At 45.8% G+C, this 27,347-nt stretch overlaps 3 protein-coding genes across 4 annotated transcripts; 1 reads left to right on the plus strand and 2 right to left on the minus strand.

Annotated features, from left to right (window-relative positions):
* The first annotated feature begins 2,639 nt into the window (after nucleotides 1-2,639).
* Nucleotides 2,640-14,637, plus strand: LOC122613074 (netrin receptor unc-5). The gene is given in 9 exon segments (XM_043787058.1): nucleotides 2,640-3,327; nucleotides 3,763-4,044; nucleotides 4,314-4,484; nucleotides 6,353-6,406; nucleotides 7,950-8,294; nucleotides 10,647-10,775; nucleotides 10,880-11,084; nucleotides 11,828-11,901; nucleotides 11,960-14,637. Coding segments are annotated over 9 exon segments (3,261 nt in total). The 3' UTR covers nucleotides 13,273-14,637.
* A 2,851-nt stretch (nucleotides 14,638-17,488) lies between these two features.
* On the minus strand, nucleotides 17,489-27,206 carry LOC122615019 (DNA replication factor Cdt1). Of its 2 annotated transcripts, XM_043789850.1 has the most exons (4): nucleotides 27,065-27,206; nucleotides 26,289-26,953; nucleotides 23,645-25,076; nucleotides 17,489-17,594 (listed from the first exon to the last, which is right to left on the minus strand). In XM_043789850.1, exons 1-4 carry the CDS (start codon nucleotides 27,143-27,145, stop codon nucleotides 17,541-17,543), a joined length of 2,232 nt encoding a protein of 743 aa, XP_043645785.1. In that variant the 5' UTR covers nucleotides 27,146-27,206; the 3' UTR covers nucleotides 17,489-17,540. The 2 variants fall into 2 exon arrangements, with proteins under 2 accessions (XP_043645785.1, XP_043645784.1); XM_043789849.1 differs by lacking the exon at nucleotides 17,489-17,594 and having other exon boundaries at nucleotides 23,256-25,076.
* On the minus strand, nucleotides 17,718-21,051 carry LOC122615017 (mismatch repair endonuclease PMS2). The gene is made up of 8 exons (XM_043789846.1): nucleotides 20,858-21,051; nucleotides 20,635-20,794; nucleotides 20,435-20,578; nucleotides 19,804-20,372; nucleotides 19,109-19,745; nucleotides 18,346-19,059; nucleotides 18,038-18,291; nucleotides 17,718-17,981 (listed from the first exon to the last, which is right to left on the minus strand). The coding sequence occupies exons 1-8, from the start codon at nucleotides 20,981-20,983 to the stop codon at nucleotides 17,886-17,888; spliced, it is 2,700 nt and encodes an 899-aa protein (XP_043645781.1). The 5' UTR covers nucleotides 20,984-21,051; the 3' UTR covers nucleotides 17,718-17,885.
* Nucleotides 27,207-27,347: the final 141 nt, after the last annotated feature.

Here is a 27,347-nt window from a genome sequence, read left to right on the forward strand (position 1 = left end):
TTTGCCAGCGACAAGTTTGCATTCAATAAATGAAACCCATTCGATTATAAAGTGCTGTCGCAGACAATGAAATGTCGCTGATAAGCGCCTCTTACAATCCATTTGGCCTACTTCAGTTCATTAAAAATCTATTAAAAAGTAATGTACAGTACAATACCCCTCCCCTATCCCGATGCATGAAGCTTTCGGTTCGATAAGGCAGGCTTGGATGGATCCAATCGATCGAATCGGGGCTATTTAATGTGCGAGACTTTGATTAATCTCGCCATCAGTTCGGCTGTTCCCTTGTCATGTGGCATACGAGTATATTGTATGTACACATATATGTTTGCAATTCAGCATTATTCTTGAGGGAGCCCGCAGTAATAAATAAGCCATGATTGGAGCAGCTGAGAGCTGCAAATCAGTTCGATTTTCGCTGATGGCGATATCGATTCGCTTTAGCCGAAATGTAATTTGGCTAAGCAGGCCGGCAAACAATGTGGCCCAATCTCGGCCTCGTCAAACAAAGGTCTAGACCAATCGAAAACAAAACGAGCTTCAATATCCCATCTATAATTGAATGCACACACAAAACAAAGCGGATACAGTTGAAAGACTATTATAATCTGGTCAGTTACGTACATGAGCACCAAACCACCAGACCACCAGCCCTCCCACACACTCCACAAATATAGCAGATAGCAGATAGCACATATAGCATATATGGCATTTACCATTACTATTACCCCAGCCCATCCGCACACGAAGGAGAATATATATTGACAGACACTCAAGTGTCCACAAGCACCCTGTAAATCCAATTGAATTACGCATAAAGGCGCTTAAGCCGAAGAAAACGAGTCTCTCGATGATGACGACCCATCAAATGTATTATTTCCCTTTAACTTCTGATTACCCGATATTTTATTACGTTTCGTGGTCACGCCGGCTACTGGGTAACTCTGATTTGGTCGAGCTATGGAGCGGTGAGCTGTGGCGCATGGATCTCCCAATAATAATCACTTATCGCATATCAGCGTTTCCGCAAAATTTACATATCGACTTTTACTTGATGCGCCTTTTAATAGCCCACGTCGACGGCAATAAAATGCCGACTCTCAGCGGGCGGGCGGGGGCCTTTGAGTTTAAACTTATGCATGATTAATACATAATTACAAAGACAAACGCATAAACTCCAGCCCCAACTCCAACTCCAACTCCGACTCCAACTCCGTCTCCAACTCCGACTCCAACTCAAAGTGAGGCCCAAAGACGGGGGCCGGACTTATCGCGGTGTTCGTGCAGGCATGCCTCCTCCATACACCCATTTGCCACTCCAGCTCCAACGGCCACCACACCACCACTTAATAACTCTGCAAGACAAAAGGCGCTTTTCCCACAGCCACATCTACGTATAACCAAAGTCCGTGGAGGAGACCACGTCCTGAACCGAGCCGAGCCGAGCCAAACTGAGCTGAACTGCCTAGGTGCCCCCCGGAGAAGTGCAGTGTGGCGGAGCATACTTATACCTGTTATTAATATTTCGATTAGGTACCAACGATTCGTAGAACCTGACGCATGACTTGCATGGCTAATGGGAAATTTTGTAACTTGTGACCGACCACGCTGCCCTACACTTTGTGGGTCGTCGGACGGGGCGTATTGGTCCCCTGATTGATGGAGACAACTCATCGATTGTGCGGCGAGGACAGGAAGTGTCCCTAAGTGCAGTCGATACATCCTCATTTTCCCATTGATCCTGACAGTAGATTGGAATCTGGAATCTGGGCCTACACCTTCGGCAGGAAATGATATCTACACTCAAGTATACAGTATACAGGTTGAGATAGTTTCATTTGAGAAAGACGCATCTTTTCTGACCTTTTGAAAGGGGTTGTTGCGTGATCATTTCATTTCTTTTTCTCTGCGCAGCCACCACACCCTTAAAACATCGTTGATTCTGGGAAATGTGATTGTAAGCAGACACCTTTTCTTTCCTTTCCTTTGCTTATAAAGGGGATTTACGTCATAAAAGAGCAGGTGTCCATCAGAGGGTTCCATTTAATGATTGGATAGCATTGTAATAAGATATGCAGCGAAACAAACTTATCCTTCGATTCAGATACAACGAAAAATAACAGCTTGCTTAGTTCAGATTCAATAATAATTAAATGCCATTATTATTCCAAACTGACCAGTTTTCTTTGGCAGTAGAGTGTGTACAAGTCGTCTTACTGGGTAAAAGCCAAGTGCAAGACCATAAGTTTGTTAATGCTGAGCGTGTGCGTCAAAGATATGAACAGTTTAGTCAAACCGTGGACACTTTTGTCGCTTGACAGACCGCTTTGTAAATAATCGCCTTATGGCCAAGTGCGCAAATTGCCTCGTCGAAGGAGCAGAAGCAGAAGTAAAGGTAGCTAACTGGCGTTTCTTATCTGACTTTCCAGATCGTATTCACCACGTGAACAAAGCGAGTGTGCGGCTAATGCTAATGCCAGCTCCTTCAGCTAGCTTGCCACATCGCCAGCAGCAGCAGCAGCAACAACAATTGCAGGTGCCACCGCAAGTGCCACTGCAAGTGCATCAGTTGCACAGGAAGCGCCGGACAAAGGGACAACACCTCCACCACGCAACGACAGGTCACCTGACAGCGAAGCATGGCGGTGATTAATAGAGCCGGAAATGTGATTACCCTCCTCCTGCTGGTTAAGCTCCAGCTAATCCTGCTGTTCTCGCTGTCAGTTTCCGGTGAGTTGCCGCAGCTGGACTACGGCAGCTTGTCCGCCTCCCTGGAGGAGGATGCGATTGACCCACTCACGGCGATGGCTCCCTTCGCCAACTCCCTGGTCACCGAGGACTCGGCGCCGCACAAGAACAACGCGGAGCTGCTCGTCAACAGCAGTGAGGATGAGAGTGCGAGACCGCCGCCAGGATCCTCGTCCGCGGGACTGGGTGCATCGGGAGCGGCCGGTGGATCGGGCATACTGCTCGAGGAGTTCAACAGCGGCAAACTGAGTGCCGGCGAGGCCAGCAATACGCTGCCCATATTCCTCATCGAGCCGGAGAGCGTGTTCGTGGTCAAGAACCGGCCGGCGGTGCTCAAGTGCAAGGCCTCCCACTCGCTGCAGGTGATCTTCAAGTGCAGCGGCAGTTCGCAACCACCGCCGTCCACGCACGAGACCCACGTGGATCCGCACACCGGGGTCAACATGGAGGAGGTCACCGCCACCATCCATCGCGACCTGGTCGACGAGTTCTTCGGCGACGGACCCTTCAAGTGCGAGTGCCACGCGTGGTCGTAGCGTGGCGTGGTCAAGAGTCAGGCGGCCACCGTGCACATTGCTTGTGAGTACACTGTTCAAAAAAGTTTTAATTTACAAATGAAAAGTTAAGTGGTTGCTTTTGCCCAATGTACCAAGTTTTAACTCAATTTTACCTTAACAACAAAGCAAATGTATTTTTTATTTATTTATTATTGAACACTTTCTAAGCTTTTTTATTACAAGTGTATCCATACCATTGAGCTTCCTGTGGCTAAAAAAAACGCAAAATTAAATATTTACTCGACAGTAGTTATTTACCCTTAGGAACTTTTGTTTCAGTTCTTTGGCGTGCGGTTCAAATTGTAATTTTGTAGTTAACTTTGCACCTTTGTCCAGGGGTGGCTTCCTGTCAACAACTGACCCTCGCTTAGCTTACCCCCAACCGTATCTGTATCTGAATCTACATCTGTATCTGCAACTGCATCGGTAACCCGCATCTGTCCGTTTCACCCCACAGATATTCGCAAGTCCTTCAACCAGTCGCCCACCTCGCTGCGCCTGGAGCTGGGCAGTCGGGCGGAACTGCGCTGCGACCCACCCGGCGGCTTCCCCGAACCGAAGCTCACCTGGCACAAGAACAACGCGCTCATCACGGCGGACAGCGAGCCGGGGATCACCGTTTCGGCCGGCACACTCCTCTTCCGCCAGGTGGCCCTGCAGCACATGGCCAACTACAGCTGCAGTGCGGAGAACCTCGCCGGCAGACGCGTCTCCGATTCCGCCGTGCTCATCGTTTATGGTCAGTACCGAAGGGCAAATTAAGCATTTATAGGTGCCGTGTTGTACTCTGTGAAAAACCACTTTACTGGTGGCTCTCGGTCTATAGCACTTTCCATGAATTACCACTTTAAGAAGTGGTATTTTTTAGGAAATTCAATTCAATTCACTGAGAATGGAATCATTTTTCACTAGAATACTGTTCAATTATAAGACCGAAAGTAGCATAGCGCCTTAAATTGAGATCGATAAAGCTCTTAATTGGTTTATTTCCCCAATCCAATGCCACAGTCAACGGAGGCTGGAGCACCTGGAGTCCATGGCGCGAGTGCAAGTGTGCGGGCAAGCCCAGCCAGGGCAGGAAGCGTTCGCGCACCTGCAACAATCCGATGCCGTTGAATGGGGGCGCCCAGTGTCCGGGCCCCCAGATCCAGAAGTCCGCCGACTGCGCCGCATGTCCAGGTACGTTCCTGCGGTCATCCGCAAAATTGCGGCCGCATCGAATTGCGGCCAACGCGCCCATTATACGGGCTCTATGTGCTCGGTTTTTGGGGTTCCTGCGGGCAACTGGGAAACTGGGGAAACTGGGAATGCTTAAAGGCAGCTGTTAAGCAGAAGCCAAAATTGTCAATTTAAATGGTATTTTGCGGCCGGGATTCCAGCTTGGGCGCCACCTGCACATCCCCACATCAGGCCGCCCCGCTGCTTCCTTCTGTCGATACATCTCCCGGAGCGTCGAGAACAACGCGTATTTTTCACACCAGGGTGGACAGGAGGATTCGGGTTCGTGGAATTGAGGATTTGTGGAGTGGTGGAGTGGAGCAAGGACTGGCCAAAATACAAAGCACTGCACAACGCAAAAGTTCACGGGGCGTTTCGCAAAAAAAAAAATATAAAACGGAAAATGAATAAAAGACAAGATAAGCTTGAGGGTCAATGCGAACTAGGCATACTCTAAGGACCTCAGTGATTATCATAATCCGAAGGGGAGAGGATTTGCATGAATGACGAGACTGGCATTGGGATTAACTCTGAAAGTACAACAGCTGAGCGAAATATTTTAATATTCAATTCATTTAGGACTAATCCGCAGGGTTCTTGCAAATTTGTACAATTTGTAGATTTAGGTTTGCCAACCAAAGAGGAGATTTTATTAACAAGTAAAGTGAGGTCTTTCCTAGCTAGAATATTTCCATAGTTACTAGTTACTTCTACAAATACTTAACTTTAGTCTAATTTTAATTTATCGATACACCTTGATTTCAACAATTATGGATTACTGTTGCTTACAATAATGAGCACATCAAAAAGGCACATTCGAGGATTAATAACTTAATACCCAATGAAACTAAATATAGACCAACCCCAGAACATAGTCACCATGCCCGCAGCGAACAATGGTATAATACACTTTTGAGTGAGTGCCGAGTATTTCATTTTAAACACGCATTCGGTTCCTCGGACCGACGACAGATATCTCCACATGCGAGATGCGAGATGCGTATATAGATGGATAGATTGGGCCGCCGCCTTTGGCAGTGGGGAACGCCTGCCGCCGGCGTGCCACCGACTAAATGGTGACAAAGGAATGAATCCGAGGGAAAGGGAGTCCAGAGACTTGGGACTCAGCACCGAGCACCGAACACTGAGGACTGAGGACCGTGGACTGGAGATGAGGATGAAATCTGGAGTGCAGTGGAATGGGGCGAACGGTGGTAGCTGGGGCGCTCTTTTTGACAGACGCACGGGCGGCATGTGTTTGAGACTCTTCACTTTTATTCATGTAAATTTATTGTATTGCATTGTATTGTATTGTAGTGCTCGCACAGATACTCACTCACTCACTCACCCACTCACCCACACGGAGATTTCGTAGGATACTTGGCCAGGCGCACAGCGGGCACAGCAATGAGCAATTGTTGACAGACAAGCGGGGCAAATGGGCGATGGGCGATGGGAAATGGGATGTGGGAGATGGGAAATGGGTGGGTGGAGGATACTATGGTATTCCATATACTCCATACTCCAGAATGGGGCATTTCGGTCGTCAGCAGGGGGACGCCATTGTGGGCTCGGGTATTTCTTTTCTATGAAAAGTGTGTCATAAAATTAATTTTAAATTTCGCTTGGCTTTCGTTTTTTTCCGCTCTTGCCGGACGACTTTTCATCCCCATGGAACCGTGTCAACCTTATGCTCCTGCTGCCACTGCCGCTGCCACGCCCACTTACGCCCCGTGATTACGCTGTCGCTCCGACGTCCCGTCGTCCTGACGTCCTGACGTCCCGTCGCCATCATCGCCATCGTCGCCATCGCCGCCTGCCAACAACAGAGGACACTCAAATCGTGAGCCCTGATGGATTTGACATTTCGTCGAGTAAGCGCAGTAAGTTGAACCGAAGGCCCGACAATATGCATTTCCCTCAAAGGCTTCCCCCTTGGGGTGGGGGTGGTGGTGGGGGCGTTCCAAAGGATTCAATACGACATTGTGTTCGAGCAGTTAAACTTGAATGTTTAACGAGCCGGCGACAGTTAAATTTTTTAGTTGGGGTCGCCTCGCCCATCCACTGGGACCTTAACAATCCAATAAACAATCGTGTTAACCCGAACCGGAGGCATCAGCATCAGCATCCAACCAACCGTGGCGTCATTCGTTTCGGGACTTCCCCCAAAATGAAAAAACCTCCGCCCTTTAACTGACTTTAACTGAAGTGACTTACTTTGCGACGGGGTAGTAGGTGACGTCACTGCGGCAGATAGCAACTTAAAAATCACTTACCACGACTCACGCTCTCTGATTCATGCAACAGTCTGGGTCTAGTTCTGCTTCTGGGTCTGGGACTGGATCTGGGTCTGGGTCTCGGTTTTGGCCGGGGTCGAAAAGGATACGTCCTGGAATGGGTATTGACAGGCGGTTGGGGAGCAGGATGCGCACGGCGTGGCAGCGGGGAAAACTAAATGCCTGGCAATGTGATGATGGCTGGCGACAAGTCCGGAATTCTGTGCGCCCTTTCTGGGGGTGGTTTTATGTTTCCAAAACAGGAAGTGCCAAATGCCGATGTATTTATACCAGGATGTGCACACACTGAACGAAAAACCAATCCAGGATGTAGCAATAGGAAGTAAAAAGAATGTTCACTAAATATCTGATTAAATAAAACATTAAAATGCGGGTTTAAAGTAACAATTTCAGTTGGAATTTAAATCTTCAAAAATATATCAAAAGAAGTAACTTAATGAAAGCATTTCCCATTTGATAGTTTCAAGCTAATGACATAAAATAAATCAAATAAATGTCGATGGTTACCAATTTTTACTAATTAAAAAAATAACTTTGAATAGATTGAAGCTACTTCCTTTTTCTCAGTGCATAGCTGTCGAACATATATTTCAGCTGCCATTGGCATGCATCACACCATGGACATTTTAGGCTTTTTGTTTAGCTTTCGGACTTTCCGCTTTCTCCCCCTCATTTAGTGGAAATTGAAATAGCAAAGAAAATGCGAAAATAGAAAAGCATTAAAATGACAATCACTTTTACTCACCAACCCACGCAGAAAGCGAGCCAAACCAAACCCCAAAAATCAACAGAGGCGTCGTCAGCGGAGTTTTGGGGGTAAAGAAAAAAGAACTGGGAGATGGGAACTGGGCATCAGGAGTGGAGGAAGACCCACTAATTTTATGGTGGGAACAAACTTTCGATTTCTCCCCATGGACCATCTATTAGAGTGTAATTGTGCAGCCGGAGAAGGAGCGAGGGAGAAGCGATGGAGAAGTGGGGTTGGAATGCCACGTCCATGGCTGTGGCCCCGATGGCCGTGATATATGACCCGGGGAGTGCCGCTGTCGGGAATGTGTGCTAAATCATGTTAATATGACTTTTGATTTCTAAACTGCCTGTGCTTTTGCCTCTGCTCTACCATTTACAGTGGCCCGCTGGTCGGCGTGGAGTGACTGGAGCATCTGCTCCGCGGAGTGCATTCAAGTGCGTCGCCGGAAGTGCCTGACTCAGGGCCAGACTCAGATTTCCTCCGAGGCGGAGGAAGCCGGTGATCTCCTCCTGGGCGCTCCCGGGGTGGGCATGGCCGCCCTCATCGCCGCAGCAGGAGCGGGAGCAGGAGCTGGAGTAGGAGCAGGAGCAGGAGTAGGAAGCCCCAGCGAGGCGACTGGCTCCAGTTCCGACATTATCCCGGGATATGGCAAATCATTGTGCGCCGGAAAAGACATACAAACGGCCGAATGCCGCGGCGAACAGTGCCAGATTGGCAAGGATGGTGAGTCTGTGCTTATGACCAGGATGAATGGGGCAGGAGCAACAAAGTAGACAGTTAGACAACAATAACAGCAGAGCCGGAGTGCAGCATCCGCCAAACCAGAATCAGACTCAGACTCAGAATCAGAAAGCCTGAATCCCTCGCACAAAAGATGAGCACTCAACACTGATTGTCACAATGGGAAATTAACCAAGTGCATTTGTTTGTGCACGACCACGGGCTTATTTATATATAGCAGTATAGCATTATAGGAGTATAGAGGGTATAGAAAGCATAGAAAGCATGGCCAGGACATTTCACTTTTCACCCCAAAGGACCCCCCAGCTCTAAGCTCAGCAGAGCTCTCAACTTGCGACTTCCAATACCGAACCCCAAATGAAACCCGGACCCAATCGAAGAAGGGTCGCAAATCAATCGCAGCAGCAGCACTTGGAATTGAGATTTAAGTGGGGGTCCCACACAAGTCTTCTGAGGGTTTATGTGCTTTGCCAGATAATTAGGCGTGCGGCAAGGACAGCAGCATCAGCATCCACACACCCATTTGCCACCCCAATCTGGGGCTTTTCCCGTGTCATTGTTGCTGTTTGCGATTCGATTTTCATCGGCGGGCGGTGGGTGGCTGGCGGGGGGAAAACTGTGCGATTGACCCAACTCAAACATAGTTTTGTGCGGTCCATGGGGATCAATTAGATGGCTGTCACAGTGTGTAATTGAAAGGATCAGGCTACACAAGAAGTACCAGGAGTTGCTGGGGTTTCCTTCTTTTTTTTCGTTTTTTTTTTTGGCAGGTTTGTCCTTTATTTGATTGCCTGCTGAAAAGTTTACGAAGAGCTGTGACACTCGGCAGCTTATTTTCGATTTTATTACGATTCGCTAAAGCTCGAGCAATCCGGAGCAAATCCCTGGGGCCACCGATACCTGCGGCTTCATCATGGCCCATTGTCAGCAGCTCGTACTCAACCATCTGATATTAAAAGCGTATTTGTCAGGCCAAGGAGACGAATCCCCTTTTGATGTCCCTTGCAGGAGGCAAAATAAAAAAGAAACACAATATATACATATGTATGTGGAGGTGGATGTGGATGTAAAAAAGCCAGCATGCAAAATGCACAAAAGCGAGCAGGGAAACCGAAAGCTGCAAGATCCTTGGAGTATCCCAGTTGGGGATGCTGCCAGGGTCTTCAACTTCTACATCCACTTCTGCTTCTGCTTCCATCGCTGTTTCCGATGCTGCCGCTGATTTACAGCGAATATAATTGCTCATTTCATACATTGTATAATGCGTCCGTCCGCCCAGCCACCCACTTCTAGCCCTGCTGCTAGCCGGGCAGCACCGACTGTACTGTACTGACTGTATATACGGCATAATAATCATAATATATACAGAGTAATTCCTTGCGCTGCAGCGATTCCTTTTTGGCCAACAACCAGTCAGCAGTCAGCAGTCACCGCCAGCGCCGGCAACAATGACGACAACAATCACAGCAACGGAAACAGGCAGCGCAACAATGGGCGTCCAATGGATGGGTGGTAGTGGGTGTGGACATGGACATGGAGCTGGAGATGGGCACCATAGATGGGGGTTTGGGTTGCGGAATCTGGGATGTCGGGCAACTGACTGCTGGCGACGGGGGGCCGCCGGCGAATTATAATGCGAAATAGACGTAGCTGGACTGGGGATGAGCATACAAACATAAAACATTAAATACAGACATACACTGCTCCGCTCCGCCAGATACGGATACGCATGGCTGCTCGGGATTGATGACAATGGGTGAGAGGATGCCTGTTTGGTTATGGAAAAGTTCAGTTCAGTTCGGTTCGGTTCAGTTCGGTTTGGTTTCGGTTTCGGGTTGACTCAACGTCCATGAATGTGTGGATTTCGCTTGGCAGGCATCCTGAAAAGCATGAGGGTGGCGGATTTACGCAGAAATCTCTTGGTTTCCTTCTTTTTTTTTTTTTAATGCCCAAGAACACAAAGATTGGCAATTGGATGTGGGGACGGGGTGGTGGCATCTTGGTTCGCAGGCTGGCTTTATTGCCAGTTCAGTTCTCTAGAAGGTGAACTGATATGTAGACTCCACTTTCGAGATTGCGTTCGGAAATACTCTGTACTTTCTGTTCATTGGAAAAAAAGATCAATAGATATTTGCTGTAATTTATAGAGTTTTTAGCAGTAACTTCATTACTTCCAATTTTTACAAGTTTTCTATAAAAGCATACTTACTATACTATAAACTATAAAAGAGTTAACAAAGTGGGTGCCAATAAACTCTTTCCAACGTAAAATTACGCGGTACAAACAGCCGATTCAGCAGTTTTATATGAGTGCGCATCGCTTCACCATTGCAGATTTCGATTGGACGCTCTATCTGGGATTGGCCTTCATAACGGCGGTGTGCTTCGCCTTTGGGACCGCACTGATCTGCTGCGCTCGCCGTGGCATCCGCACCAATCCCCATTACAACATGGCCCGTTCAGGTGAGTTCAAAGGACTTTAGTATCCTGCGTCCTGCGTCCAGCGTCCGTGTTACGTTGCGTTGGCCGCCAGCAATTGACCGTGTTTATTTCGACTCCGTTTGCAGTAATGGACGCGGATTATATGCCCGGCGTTGTGGAGAAGAAGGAGATGCGCATGCACATCGAGGCCAGCAACATGGGATACGATTACGTCAATCCCGGACATCGTTATTTGCCCGGCGAGCACATCATGGGCATGGGCATGGGCATGGGCATCGGCTGTGGAGGCGTCACCGAGCACCACTACGACGTGCCCAATCTGTCCGCCAAGTAAGTGTACAAATAAGCCATCAATGTTATTAGTTTGCCCTTTTATATGTCCCTTTGTCCCTTGGTATTGAGTCCTTACTCTTTACTCTTGAGTCTTGATTTGGTTACAATATGGTATAAATACTATAGCCATAAACTTTACGGCTTGCAAATAAGCCATGGAGCATTTCAATATCGAGGGATTATCTTTGATGCCTTTGGACCTCTCGAGTCCTTAGTATGTTTATTTCAAAGATACAAAACATATGCATTCCCAGTTTTTTGACTTAATTCCTTAATATTTCTTCCTTTACGTTCACAGTTTAGGTACAAATATGAACCTTTAATTTAATAAAAAACACTGCGGCCTTATAGTGAAGATATTAAATTTAATGCATTATCTGACGAGCGCTCATATGTTGTACAACTTTATGTTGTGGCTCTAAACATTTTATATTTTAGGTCTGTCTGGATTCACAAATTCTAAGACTTGTTCATGACAGGGGCTCACATTTTAAAATGACTCATAAGACATTAAAATTCGCCAAAGAACGAGAATAGTTATGCGCCTTTTATTATTCTTGGCACGACAATGTGCTGCTCGCAGTGAATTACTTCCTCCCAAGAACTTCCCTTCCAGTGTTTTTACAATGTGTAGACATAAACTTTTCAATATTCCCGTACATTCCAACACCCTCGACTTTAAGTACTTCTTTTCCCAATTATAGACGATTCTAATCATTGTGGATTGTCTTTCCTTTCAGCTACACCAATCCCATAGATCATCTGAGCGTGGACTATCTGTCCGAGACCGGGGAATCCTCCACAGCTGATACCTGTAAGAAACCGAGTTACGCATGATTCGAATCGAATTTAATATACCCATCATCCAACAGCCAACTCAACCTTCGACATGAACGGCAAGCTGTCCATACTCAACGCCTCGAAGAGCAGCACATACGAGCTGCTGGGAAGCGCAGGAGGACAGCTCCGCCTCTATGGCGGCGAGCTGCTGCTCTTTGTCCCGGAGCACGCCATCGGGAAGCACCTCAAGAAGCACGTGTCCTTGCTGCTGCTGAGCGACGAGTGCAGTCGCGTGTCCTGCGCCACCGAGAGCTCCATTCTGTGCAGCAGCGTGGTGCACAGTGCACCGCGCAACTACAGCTTCGTGAAGCCGGTGATCCTGAAGATTCCCCACTGCCTGGTGGCGCCGGAGCAGTGGCATGTGCACATCTACCACGCGGACAGCGAACACGACGAGCTGAGTGTCAACTGGCGGCGGGCAGTATCCGTTGGCGAGGAAACCATCAACACACCCATGTTCGTGCAGCTGGAGGCGACGCATGTGTTCATTATGACGGAGCAACTGGGTCACTTCACCGTGGTGGCGGAGCCAAGGATTCAACAGCCCTCGATCAAGATGAAGCTGCTGGCCTTCAGCCAACATACGCCACCCAGCAACGCGAACTGCAGTTTGCGGATTTACGTGGTCAAGGACTTCCCCAATAGCCGCGATATCTGCGCCAATGTGGAGGCCAAGCTGGGTGGCAGTTTTCTTGGCGAGAGCCAGGTCTTTGCGTTCACGCTGAATAGCCGGAACCTGAACATCCGGGTGAGAAGCGCGGATGTGGAGGCAGCAGCTCCCTACGAACACGCCATACCCTACCAGCACATCCTCAGCAACAACTCCATTCTGCACTGCGAGTTCAGCCTGCGGAGGCAGGATCAGAACACTCTGTGCGTGGACTTTGGCCAGGGCAGCGAGGACGACTACTACACCTTCAACATTCCAGCGCACTCAATGAGCGGATCGGCAGAGGAACTGGCCTCCACCACGAACACCACCATCTCAATAGACCGCCAGGGCAACTATGTGAACGAGAGCTGTGTGATGGACTTTGTGCAGCTGCCCCATGCCACAAAGCGTTTGATCTGCGGCGCCTTGGATCCTCCCCGGGCCGACGAGCGGGACTGGCGCTTACTGGCCAAGAAGCTGAATACCGATCGGTATATTGCCTACTTCGCCACCAAAGCCTCGCCCACCGAACAGATCCTGAATCTGTGGGAGTGCCGAGCGAATAGCGGTCCTGGTAGTAGTTCCAACTCAGTTTCACATACGATAATGGCGCTCCTGCTGACGCTCAAGGAGATGGGTCGTCAGGATGTGCTGGACATCATAGTTGAAACCATAGGTCCTTTGTGGATTTAAGGCACGTTCCCTTTCATACGCTTTATTGGAAGGAAATTTAACGGAAGTATATATATGATTTTAGTATTTCTGAAACTAATAGAAACAGCTTTAAGAGTCAACATCGAGAAATTCCATTCCGCAAAAACGGAAACGAAAAATGTGTGTTGAAATCCTATCAAACTTAGCAAAGTTGAATGTATCCGTTTTGAAAGTTTTCCCAGTTTCCCCTAACTTCACCTATCTTAACCCCGTTTCCAGTGACAAATCACTATTTGTTTCCAAAGATAACTTATCCAACAAACAAGTAACACCTAAGAACTGAACCACCTGCAAAGTTTGTTAAAGTGAGATGGGGAAATCAGCGTGAGGCTCATGGTCCCTTGTTGTTAAAAACAAAAAATGTTCATGAGTTGCCTTTTATTTACAAAATGTATGAACGACGCGAACGAAAAACGAAATACAAAACGAAACGAAGTGTGGAAAACTGGAATCGAAATGAAAAGAATATTGAATCAAAGTGTAGCTGTAGTCATAGTCACTAAGTTACTGTAGTGTTGTGTTCTAAGGTAACTTGCTCAACGAACTTTGTTCCCTATGGGTGCCATGCATTTTATACACTAAACAGGAAGAATGTAGCGTTTAATTATACTTGTGGCTTAGCAAACTTATAGTTTTAAACACATAACTCTAGCATTACGAGGGACAAACTGTTTGTGTACGATACGACAGCTGTATGATACGAGTTCACATGGGGCAGTAGGCCAAAATACATAGAGTAAGTGATGGCCAACTATGAACCGACAACCGACAAACATTTAAATTCAAATGCGGGAGTTGTAAACTGTTTGCCAAATCGTTGAATTTCTCAGCCGACTCTAGGTACGAATAGTCACTAAAGAAGAGGAGCATTTAGTAATCAAAACTAAGCCATAGCACACATATACCCTAAAGTATGTAGCCTCTCGAATTATATATAATGCGTACCCATATATGTATGTATATTTAGTGTAACATCTAGTAATAGTTATAAAACGAAACAACAAAACGAGTAGTTTGTTAGACATACTCAAGTGATAACCTTTGTATTTGTCTTTAGTTGTAAGTCTGATCCTGTCGTTTAATCGTTAATCAAGTAAGCATTTACAGAACAATGACGTATACTTAGTGGCTCAAACAAAAAGTTAAATAAAATAAAAACTGCAACAATAATTTACCAGCTAGTTCCACACTTTGCAGCACTGGTTGGGGATTGATTTCTGCAGGTGACTTCTGTTTGGCCAATGACTTGGCATCGGGTATAAACTCGGCAATACTGGTACGACTTTTAATTGGAGTCAGGACCTTGCAATCAATGCGAGGTACTTTCTGAGGCTTCGTCAAAAGATCATATGCTGCATGTTGAAGAAATAAATAAATATTTTTCCTGAATATAATAAACATACTCATTAAATTGCCTCGGGGTTAAGACCATCACTTATCTGCTAATTGCAGCTCTTATCTAGCTCCTATATAAATCAGCAAAACTTCGAAACCATGTTCAGTTTCAAAATGCAGGTGGTCGTGAAATTGCTGGTGAGTAAGCTGGTCAGTGAAAAAGTATCCTTAGCTAAAATCCATATCCAAATGCTGTTGTATTTAGCAAATCGTACTACACAAGGCTACAAAAATATGGCAGATCCAAAATGTGTGATTGGTGCGGTGATGTATGGGATTACGGTAAATAGGAAAGCTACCATTGAGCTAATGAAGTTGAAATGAAGATGTTCCCGATGTCTAATTAAAAAGTAAAATACTTTTGACTTGAGAATTTTGTTTTCTTTATTAAAATCAATGGAAATTAGTCTTTTGGAGACGAACAGACTCACATTGTGGGTTAATATCCATCCAATTGGCATGCTGACCAACAATAATTAGATCATCCTCTAGCTTGACTATGCTAATGCCCAGATTAAACTCTTCGATAACCCTGCTGTTCCTCGTCGGCCTTTAGAATAGATGCGATCCCTCTAAAAAAGTAATTTCCCCGCTGGAAAAATTTGATAGCCGCCCCTTTGCCATCTCCTTATCAAACTCAATCCGTGTTGGGCAGCTCAATGTGGTCATCTTCGTCGCTAGGAATATCAGTTTCTTCCGAGAGCTGAGTGGAACTAGGCGGTTGTAAATGGATTTACACGGATGACTTATGTTTGGCTTATAAAAAAGATTATAAGCAACGCATGTTGAATAAATAAATAAATATTTTCCTTGGAAAGAATAAACATACTCAATAAATTGTGTAGACAGGGAATTAAAATGAATTGCCTCGGGGCTAAGACCATCTCTTATATGCTAAGTATAGCTCTAATTTAGCTCTAATATACATAAATCAAACCAATATAAATTAGCAAAATTTAGAAAACATATTTAGTTCCAAGATGCATATTGTCGTGAAATTGCTGGAGACTAAGCTAGTCAGCGAAAAAGTATCTTAAGCTAAAATCCATATCCCTTAGATTGTCCTTTTGGCATTATTTGCTGCAGTTTCTAGCAGATCGTATTTCCAAGACTATTGCTACGACCATTATGGCTACGGTCTCGTGGGCTACCAGTGCTGGGGAAGTCCTCGAGGGGGTTACGGTAAATAGGAAAGCTACTATTGAACTAATGAAGCGCACAATTACATCTGAAAGAACCAATGTAGAACTCAGTAGAATCGACCAAATCAAATACATAAGACTCCGACTAGGTCACCCACCTCTGTGCCAATCCGTGACCCCCGTAATCACGGATCACATCCTGGAAACATGCCCAGCTATCACAGAAGAAGCCCAAAAATAATCGTAAAACCACCAACCTTCTTAAAGTTCCAACAATCCATCTCTAATAAACAAGAAAACCAGAGCGAACGCTATAGCCAATAGCTATATAGTCAGATACCCGTTACTCAGCTAGTGGAACAAGAAATTTTGACATTGATAGAAAAAGAGGGGAAAAAAAAGAATAAAATAAACAAAATTTTAAAAAATTTAAGTATGTTTATTACTAACAATTGCCTACAATAGCCTTTTATTCGTGTTCATAAGACCCAACTTCATTTATTTTAATAAAAAAGAAAATTCTCAAGTCAAAAGTATTTCACTTTTTTTTAGACATCGGGAATATCTACATTTTAACTTTATTAGCGCAATGGTAGCTTTCCTATTTACCCCCATGGATGATGGGACCAGCCACCACAGTTTTGGCAAGAATTTTGCCTTAAGTAGATCGATTTGCTAGATACAACAGCAAATAATGCCAAAAGGACAATCTAGAGGTAATGGATTTTAGCGTAAGATACTTTTTCACTGACCAGCTTACTCACCAGCAATTTCACGACGATCTGCATTTTGGAACTGAATATGGTTTCGAAATTTTGCTGATTTATATAGGAGCTAGATAAGAGCTGCACTTAGCAGATAACAGATGGTTTTACCCCGAGGCAATTTAATGAGTATGTTTATTATATTCAGGAAAAATATTTATTTATTTCTTCAACATGCAGCTTATGATCTTTTGACGAAGCCTCAGAAAGTACCTCGCATTGATTGCAAGGTCCTGACTCCAATAAAAAGTCGTCCCAGTATTGCCGAGTTTATACCCGACGCCAAGTCAATGACCCAACAGAATTAACCTGCACAAACTAATCCATAACCGCCTTGTTGTCGGAAGAAACTTTAATTAGACATCGGGAATATGTACATTTAAACTTCATTGGCACCCCCATCGACAACCTCCCATGCTCGGCGTCCAGTCATAATGGTTATTGCCTTGGAAGTACGATCTGCTAGATACAACAGCAAATAATGCCAAAAGGACAATCTAGGGGATATGGATTTTAGCTTAGGATACTTTTTCACTGACCAGCTTACTCACCAGCAATTTCACGACGATCTGCATTATGGAACTGAATATACTGTTGCAGTCTTGCTGCTTTATATTACACTGCACTTGCTAGATAAGAGAGGTTCAAGACCAACCGGAGGCAATTAATTTTTTTTCCCTTGTCTACAAAATTTAATAATTATGTTTATTATTTGCTGGGAAAACATATATTTTTTAAAAATGGTACAACATGAAATGGCCTGAAGACTAATAAATATGAATGCACCTGAGTGTGGAAATGTCATAATATTTAGTACACAGAGAGCTTAGCCTAATCCGGTTGTCGAATCAAGTAATGGCTAGCTAGTTAAAGATATATATGGATATAGCCACAGGGTCATTGCTCAACGGAGTCCCGCGTCCTGGTTGCGTTCCGTGTTTCCGGTTTAATTGCTCTTGGCGTTAGCCACGCTCTCCAGCTTCTCGATGATCTTGTTCATGTCCATGGTCTTGGACAAAAGCCTCTCAAATTATATATAATGCGTACCCATACATGTATATTCAGTGTAATACGAGTAGTTTGTTAGACATACTCAAGTGATAACCTTTGTATTTGTCTTTAGTTGTCAGTCTGATCATGTCGTTTAATCGTTAATCAAGTAAGCATTTACAGAACAATGACGTATACTTAGTGGCTCAAACAAAAAGTTAAATAAAATAATAACTGCAACAATAATTTTCCATCTGATTTCTTACTTATATGCATAAAACCGGAACTATTCTGCCTTCTGTTAGGCCGGAGGCTCTGCCTCCTCGTTTTCGTCATTGTCCATTATCATTGTGATGTTTATGAGGTGTCGCATGGTGGGACGTCCATGTGGACAGTTCTGGAAAACTAGATGTGCCATTCTTAATTTCAAAACCAAATTTTACATTTACTTACCCATGGCTGTTCTATTTCCCCCATCTGTGTGATTAGTCTTCTCATCGTTGTGTTCCTGTTAAGAGCTGTGCCAATCATTACCGATTTTCGGCAGGCACGTGAGGCAAACATAGCTCGCACCCTAGACGGGCGACAGATGGTGCCTTCGGGCGCATCTTGCAGCATAAAGATGAGTTCATCAATGTCTTCCTTGCCAAATTCCCATCGCTTGCTGTGCGGCTTGCCCAACAGACGCACCTTTTTCGTGACAGGAGCTGAAATTGCAATAGTTTATAGGTAAGGAAACAGAGCGACTGATTGAATCCCACCTTCGTGGTCAACTTCAAACTTGAAACCATTCTTCTCGAACACATCAATGTGGTTCAATAGCACCATCTCGTTAACCGCAGTTAGTTCCAGACTTTGCGGCACTGTCAAGCGCTGGTACTCCAATTGAGTTGTGCGCTGCAGCGTCTCAAAATTGTACTTTTCATCAGTGGCATGCTGATCTACAATGAATAGATCATCCTCTAGCTTGACTATGATAAAGCCCAAATTAAACTGTCCTATTATTTCCATGCGGGCGAAATCCTCCTTATCGATCTCTCGCTGTAGTTCTGCTTCTGCACTGTGGTTCTGGTTCGGATTAATTTCTGTCTTGAAGCGCAGACGCTGAAGTTTGGCTCGAGCTCTCCGATCACGCTGATGCTGCTCGTGAGCCTTTAGAGAAGATGCGATCTCCTCTAGAGAAGTAGTTATTTCCCCGCTGGAAAAATTCAATGGCAGCCCCTCCTCCACCTCTTCATCAAACTCAATCCGTGTGGGCAGCTCAATGTGGTCATCTTCGTCGCTACCAATATCAGTTTCTTCTGACAGCTGAGTGGAACTAGGCGGTTGTGGGTGGATTTCTGCAGGTGACTTCTGTTTGGCCAATGACTTGGCATCGGGTATAAACTCGGCAATACTGGGACGACTTTTAATTGGAGTCAGGACCTTGCAATCAATGCGAGGTACTTTTTGAGGTTTCGTCAAAAGATCATAAGCTGTAACCAATTCTTTAGTAACGATGATGTGTTGGTAAAGCATGCTCACCCTCGGACTCCTTAGCCAGCTCTTTCAGGTTCAGGAAACTATTATCAAGGGAAGCCTGCGTCTTGTCGTCTTTTGACATTTCAACATCACTCGCTGCGTCAGATTCTGTCTCGCATTTGGAACTCTCCTCTTTGGGTGACTCTTGGCTGAGAAAAGTATGAATCTTTTGCATTTTTAACGTTCGAGTACTCAGTTCTTCGGTTTCACTGCATCGACGCTTGACAGGAACTGATGGTGCCGTCCCTTTTGTGTCGCCAGTGCGTCGCCACTGGGTGAGCACATCCATGAATCTCTGCGTAGAGGTAGTGGGTACATCTTCTTCGGATGCTTCTTCGTTTTGGTTATTGTTACTAGATTCTTCTGGGAATTTAGATTTATCGGGATTTGTCTTGGGTTCCAGCATGCTCAAAATGGTGGTGTTCTGCATTTGAAATGTAGCTGGAGTTTGGCCAAAGGTGTCCAGCAGGGATTTTTTCAGTGCCAGCAGAAGAATTCGCTCGTTGTTAATCAGCAATTGTCGTTTGTCGGGCGTGAGATTCACATCCACATCAGAACGGGCAGTGACGATATTGAGATAAATAAAGGGCTGCTGTTGGACGTTATAGCGATGGTAAACCTCGTTCATCACCTTGGCTATCTGGTATATAATATATTTAATTTTATTTATATAAACTTTTTAAAATGGATTGTCTTACATTCTTGGGATCACAGGGCCTTGAGTTGACAAAAAAGAACTGACGATCTCTGCTAGAACGGCCAGCGCCATGCCGGCAACTGGAAATGAATCCTTCAAGTTGGAAGTCCGCTTGATTAAGACGCTCTACATCCTCAGCGCAGATTTGCGGACAAGTGGTATCGGCGACATCTGCACAAGATTCAAGATCGGCCCGCAATTCCGCCTCGCTCAGCTGGCCCTGCCCAAAAGGCGACTTTAAAGGCACAAGCTCTGCGGCCTGACGTGCTCCAAATATCGCCGATATATTCGCCATGACCTCCTGGTCGCCATGCGTTTGTAGCACCACAGTTTTGGCACCTTTGGGAGTGTGATTGCTGCAAAGGATGCGGACACCTTTGGTCACTAAACAATAGGCCTGCAGAATCTGGCACATCTTGGTAAACTCCTTTTTGATGTTGCGCGTGAAGTCACGCCGACGAACTGGCAGAGTGGTAAAAAGATTTGCCAGGACGACGGTGGTGCCAACTCCACGGGCACAAGGAGAACGCTTCTTGATCCTGCCCTCGTGGTCCAGTTCCACCTTAACGCCTGGAAGTCGCAGGTGGATTTAAGAGACTAAAGGTACAGAGCACTGGAAGTCCATAACTCACCAACATCTGTAGACTTGTGCCGGGTTTGAATGACCATATCCGACAAGGCACACAGTGAACTCAGAGCTTCTCCACGGAATCCAAAGGTTTCCACGCCCAGCAGGTCCACGAATTCCCGGATCTTTGAGGTATGGTACTTGGCAGCTGTGGACAGTGGGTTAGCTATTGTTCCGCACCATTGTAGATACGCCGGTACTCACTCATCCCCTCTAGATTCGTTTCCTCCACGCCACTGCCATTATCGCTGACCTCCACACCCTGCAGCCCCTGATCCTTTAGCTTGATCTCCACCAGCGTGGCGCCCGCATCTATGGAGTTCTCCACCAGCTCCTTGACAGCCACGGCCAAACTGAGAACCACCTGAAATGAATTGAGTTCAAGTCTAAGGAATTTAAGCGAAATTATGATAGCTTTGTATCTCACTTGTCCCGAGCATATTTTGTGCACTGTATCCTTGGCAATCGCCTTTATCTGACCCGATGACGCCGTGGTTGGTGGTGGCACATCCGGCTCTTCCTCCGAGCCAGCACTGTGATCGGTTTCCAACATTATTTATTTAAACGAGTAAAACGAGTGCGTTAATTCACAAAATTGTGGCGCTCTTTCGGCTGCAGTGTGACCAGATAATACGATCCCGTAATCGATACGGAATGCAACAAGTTTTTACATCGTCTGTTGACACACATGTCGAAGAGCGCTAGAGGGCGCTGTTGCATATACTAAAGTAATATGTTTCGTAAAGGTTTCGCAAATTCAAATCCAAATTTAGTGTTTACAATGGGCTTTTGTTTATGTTCATAAGACGCACCCCCATTTATTTTAATGAATACAAGAATAATCACAAGTCATTTTAATTAGACATCGGGAACATCTTCATTTCAACTTCATTAGCTCAATGGTAGCTTTCCTATTTACCGTAGCCCCATGGATCACGTCCCCAGCAGTGGAAGCCGTTAGCCGGGTCTACATAGTATTCATAATCGCAATCGTAAGTAGGGTCTGCTAGATACAGCCGCAAATATGGCCAAAAGGACAATCTAGGGGATATGGATTTTAGCTGAAGATACTTTTTCACTGACTAGCTTACTCACCAGCAATTTCACGACGATCTGCATTTTGGAACTGACTATGGTTTCGAAACTTTGCTGATTTATATTGGTTTGACTAAAACTACTTAGCAGATAAGAGATAGGTTTTACACCGAGGTCATATTATTAATATTTTCAGCAATAATTATATATTATATATTAATATTTAAATATTTATATCACCCGCGGAAATCAATCCACAACATAGCGACGAAGATGACCTCATTGAGCTGCCCACACGCATTAAGTTTGATAAGGAGGTGGAGGAATGGCTGCCATCAAATTCTTCCAGCGGGGAAATACCAATGATCTAATCATTGTAGGTGAGCATGCGAATTGCATGGTCTGCAAAGTCTGGGTGTTGTTACCTCAATGATTTCTAACATTTGCATACAATTGGCTTCTGTTCGTGTTCATAAGACTCACCCCCATTGATTTTAATAAGTACAAGAAAAATCACAAGTCAAAAGTATTTAACTTTTTATTTAGACATCGGGAATATCTACATTTTAACTTCATTTGCACCCCCCCCAATGACAACCTCCCATGCCCGTCTGTTGTTGATTCCAGCTGCCTTGAAGGTACGGCGGCTAGATACAACAGCAAATAATGCCAAAAGGACAATCTAGGGGATATGGATTTTAGCTGAGGATACTTTTTCACTGACCAGCTTACTCACCACCAATTTCACGACGATCTGCATTTTGGAACTGACTATGGTTTCGAAACTTTGCTGATTTATATTGGTTTGACTAGAGCTACTTAGAGCTACTTAGCAGATAAGAGATTGTCTTTACCCCGAGGTCATATTATTAATATTTTCAGCAATAATTATATATTATATATTAATATTTAAATATAATATTTAAGAAGGTGGAGGAAAGGCTGCCATCAAATTTTTCCAGCGGGGAAATACCAATGATCTAATCATTGTAGGTCAGCATGCCAATTGCATGGTCTGCAAAGTCTGGGTGTTGTTACCTCAATGATTTCTAACATTTGCATACAATTGGCTCACAAGTCAAAAGTATTATACTTTTTAATTAGTCATCGGGAACATGTTTATTTTAACTTCATTAGCGCAATGGTAGCTTTAATATTCATCGAGTGGCCATTGCGGATTTTCCAAGGCTGCATAAGAAACAGCAGCAAATAAAGCCAAAAGGACAATCTAGGGGATATGGATTTTAGCTTAGGATACTTTTTCACTGACCAGCTTACTCACCAGCAATTTCACGACGATCCGCATTTTGGAACTGAATATGGTTTCGAAAATTTGCTGATTTATATTGGTTTGATTTATATTAGAGCTAGATTACAGCTGTAAAAGAGCTATACTAACCCCGAGGCAATTAATTTTATTCCCCTGTCTACACAATTTATTGAGTGTGTTTATTATTTCCGAGAAAATATTTATGTATTCATTTAACATGCGTTTAATCTATTTCATAGGCCAAACAGAAGTCACCCGCGGAAATCAAACGAAGATGACCACATTGAGCGGCCCACACGGATTGAGTTTGATGAAGAGGTGGAGGAGGGGCTGCTATCATCTTCTTCTATCGCATCTTTTATAAAGGCCGACGAGCAACAGCAGGGTTATCGAAGAGTTTAATTTGGGCTTTATCATAGTCAAGCTAGGGGATGACCTAATCATTAGCTGCACTTAACAGATAAGAGATGGTATTAACCCCGAGGCAATTAATTTTATTTCTCCTGCACAATTTAATATGTTTATTATTTCCAGGAAAAATATTTATTTATTCAACATGGTACAACATGAAATGGTCTTAAGACTAATAAATATGAATGTATAAACGTTTGGTCCAAAAATTACACTTATAAACATTGCTTGGGTAAATGTGATGAATCTAATCCTGGTTGTCAAGGTGCTTGTTGAGTGTGGAAATGTCAGAATGTTTAGTACACAGAGAGCTTAGCCTAATCCGGGTGTTGAATCAAGTAATGGCTAGCTAGTTAGACAAGTACTTAAAGATATATCTGGATATAGCCACAGGGTCATTGCTCGACGGAGTCCCGCGTCCTGGTTGCGTTCCGTGTTTCCGGTTTAATTGCTCTTGGCGTTAGCCACGCTCTCCAGCTTCTCGATGATCTTGTTCATGTCCATGTCCTTGGCCACCTTGAGGTACATGGTCTTGCGCACTTCATGAAAGGATGCCCAGCTGGGCAGCTCCTTGGCAAGCAGCTTCAGATGCGCCTCGATTTCCTGTGGCGTGAGGTTGGCTCGGAAGCTGTTCTGGATCTTCTTGATGATTACTTCCAGGGTGAGCACTCCTTTACGCTCGGTAACGAAGACATTGCGCAGGTGTCTGGCCAATTCGGGCAAACGTGAGTACTTGGTGGCCTCCTGATCCTGCGATGGACGTCGAGTCATCGCCTCCAAGGCTTTTGCTGCCTGTTTGGCTCGAATTTTCTCGATCAGGGATTTCGGCAGACCCTTCAGTAGATTGGAACTGGCATCTGGGGCTGTGCACTCCTTCACCGTGGGCTTGCCGGTTTCCGTTTGATTGGTTGGTTCAGTGGCAGTTGGTTTACCCGCAGATCCAGATATTCCAGGCACCTCCTGACTTGTCTGAATCGCCGTACTTGTCTTGGCGACCACTCCTGCCTGCTGTTCCTCCGGCTTTCTATTGCATTCGGCTGCTTGCTTTTTGTCCGCCTCCAACTTGGCCTCATAGCGGTCCATTGCTCTCTCCATGGGCGTGGCGCAATTGAAGAGATTTCTAGCGGTAGACAGAATGTCCTTGGCTGAGGAGTATTTTTCGACGTTGGGCGGCTGGGGCAAAGTTGCCAGCTCCACCTCCGGACAGCTCTCCAAATCAAACTGCGGATGCCAGCGCGTCAGCGCCTTTTCGATGATGATCGGCGGATCCTGGGAGCGAAGGAACTGGTCGTGCGCCCGCATTACCCGGTCGAGCAGAAGGCTCTGAAAACGCTGCATGCGCGCCGTCATTACGTGTGGATTCATGGACGTCGACTGGGCCGACGCGAGCACATCGTCTTCGTTGATCTTGCTGAACTGTCGTGGCTTCTCCGATTCTTGCTGCTCGGGCAGTGGCTCCACATTGGGAGCGATGATCAGCTGGAAGTAGTCCGCCTTGGAGACAGAACCGAAATTGCGCGTCTTCATCTGGCAGAAGATAAAGGCCTCTGGATAGATGTGCTTGATCTGGGCCAAATGGCTCTCAGTGAAGTTCTTCCGGAGCATGCGCTGCACTGCCGGCTTCAGCTTCTTGAATGTGATGGTCTCCTTGCGGTTGTGAAACATGGCCACCACGGAATCAAGACCCTTGAACACGTCCAACAGGTGTCGGTACTTATACGGCAACGGAAGTTGGCCGGCGCGGCTGGTCTCCACCAAACTGGCGTAGCGCTTATAGGCCGGCACCTCCACCAACTTGACGGGTGATCCATTTTTGGCCGGACTGAAGAGCAGGCGCTTGGAGACGTCCGTGTGCCGCGGCGACATAAGCTCATGTTTGTCCGGGGTGGGTGGCGGTAGTTTTGTGGGAGTCTTGAAGGTCTTCAGAGGGCTGATTGTGGGAAAAAGCGAATGTTGTAAGTAATCTATATCGTACTATTTCTACTTAACATTTTAAAATTCGGTTTCTAAATATGTATAATACTCCTTAATATAAAATCCTATTAGAAAATAGCAAAAATGTATTAGTGACTACTTTTAAAAGTGAAGATTTCATGCCTAATTCATCAATGAGATTCCTTGCAGTTATTTATTTGCTCAAATACAAGTTATTGCTTCATGATATGAGTACGCCATGCCAAAAGACATTTTCCATTCGAAAATGTGTCCTATTTGCTGCTTGGAACCTTCCTTCAAGACGGCCGTTACAAAAAAAGGTTGCTACCTGAGCGTCAGACCCAAAATACAGATATACACATTCCCATGCAGCAAGGCAGTTAAGATCCTTTTTTTCCGAGAGCCGGAGCAAAAGCAACCCCCGAATGCGGGCGGAAAATAAGCATTTTCAAAGGGAAGGTCGGGCCGGGCTAGATGGTAACGTCTGCGAAGGGTAAACATGCAGCGCATAGCGATACACACACTGCGTCGCATGGGGAGGGTCAGTCAGCCAGTTGGGTACTTGTGCATGTTGTACAGACGTCACGAATCAGCAGCAATTGCTCGCCCAAAAATAGCCATGCATATAGCCGAACCAAAGCCAAGCCATCGGTGACTACTACCACTCTTGGGCGAAAAATATGCAACTTCAGCGCAACGTCGAGCGCTTGAACAACCCGGAGACCCGGAGAGCGACCTCGATTGCAGCAGAACTGCATGGCAGCAAGTGCTGGCCTTTCGCTAAATGATGTTACCCGGTTTTTTCATAGGCCACACTCCACAGTCCGCGGTTTGTTTATGCCGATTCTAGGCCACCAGCCAGCTAAATCAAAATTGTTGCGGCAGGCACATATCTTCAGCTTCTTACATGGCTGGTTTTTAGTGGACAACCATGTTTACTCCGTTTGAACAGTATGCATTAAAGGATAAGAAACTCGTTTACATAGTGTCATAGCGTAAGGGAATTGTTTTCCATTTCAGAAGTTAGGGTACTGACTTGATATATCATTCAACCAAGCTTTAATACCCCTAAGATGCATCTTTCTATTGATAAAGCGAGAACCACCAACTGATGATGCTACATAATTCTATATTCCCCCTACATTAAGGACATAAGGCAGAATTCAGTTAGGACCCCAAGTAACCGCTTAATAAGCATTCAGCTCACCTTGTAAGCACCTCCAGCTCGATAGTGTCGAATTCCTTGAGCTGCACGCTCATCTTGGACTTCGAAGGGGAGGGGCCAGCCTCGCGGAGTTTCCTGTTGCGCTCCTCCTGCTCCTTGCGCTTCTGCTCGAGGGCCGCCTTCCGGGCCAGCACTGCCTTCAGTTCCTGCAGCTTGGCACTCCGCGATACCTTCGTCTTCACCTCGTCAAAGGTGAGCTGGCGGCGGAGGTCCGCCTTGATCGGCGATGCATCCTTGAGGATCTGCTTGGTCGGCGTGCGTAGGCCACGCTGCACATTGTCCGCATTCTGCTGGTTTGTGATGGTAAAGTTAACCTTGGGCGTGTGCTCGCTAATGGCGGACGACTGCTGCAGCTCCTCCTCGTCCAGCTTACTGGACTGGGCCTGTTTCCTGGGCGACAGAGTGCCCTTTTTGATAAATTGCACCAGCTTGGGCTGCTTGATGTGTGGTTCCATCTTGGCGGCAGCCAGTGTCTTCTTTTTGCTCTCTTGGGCGGCGGTGACAATCAGTCGGGCAGTGCGTCCGGATCGCGTCCGCATGCCGCTGGCCGCCGCCTTCAGGGTGTCCAGATCCGCATCATTGTCGCCCGCCGGCAACTGGGAGGGGGCGGTGGCGGGGGGGACGGTCTCAGCGGGTTCCGCCAGACGCTGCAAAACAAAGTCATTTTTAAGATGCCATTTTTGAGATGCGTGTACTGGCAGAACGCACTTGCAGATACTTTTGTATCTGGAGTCACGTTTCTGGGACGGATGTCTTACCCTGTTCTTGATACTGATAGCATCATCCAAGGCGGCGCGTTTGCGGTTTGTGAAAAATGCAGCTACCGATGGCTGGGCCATAGTAAGTATGTATAATATTTATTTCTAATTGCAATTGCTGTTGGCTAAGGGGTTGTAATGCTACCACTTGGCTGAATTCTCAGATGGGCACGTCCGGTTAATTATCACTAGTCTGTATAAATTTCTTAGTTTTTTCTTATTTATCACCACGTCGTGCCAGCGCACTGCTCAAATTACAACTGGCCACGATTTTCCACTAGAT

This window comes from Drosophila teissieri, chromosome 2R (assembly GCF_016746235.2).
Source record: "Drosophila teissieri strain GT53w chromosome 2R, Prin_Dtei_1.1, whole genome shotgun sequence".
In the NCBI taxonomy this organism is placed as follows: Eukaryota; Metazoa; Arthropoda; class Insecta; order Diptera; family Drosophilidae; genus Drosophila; species Drosophila teissieri.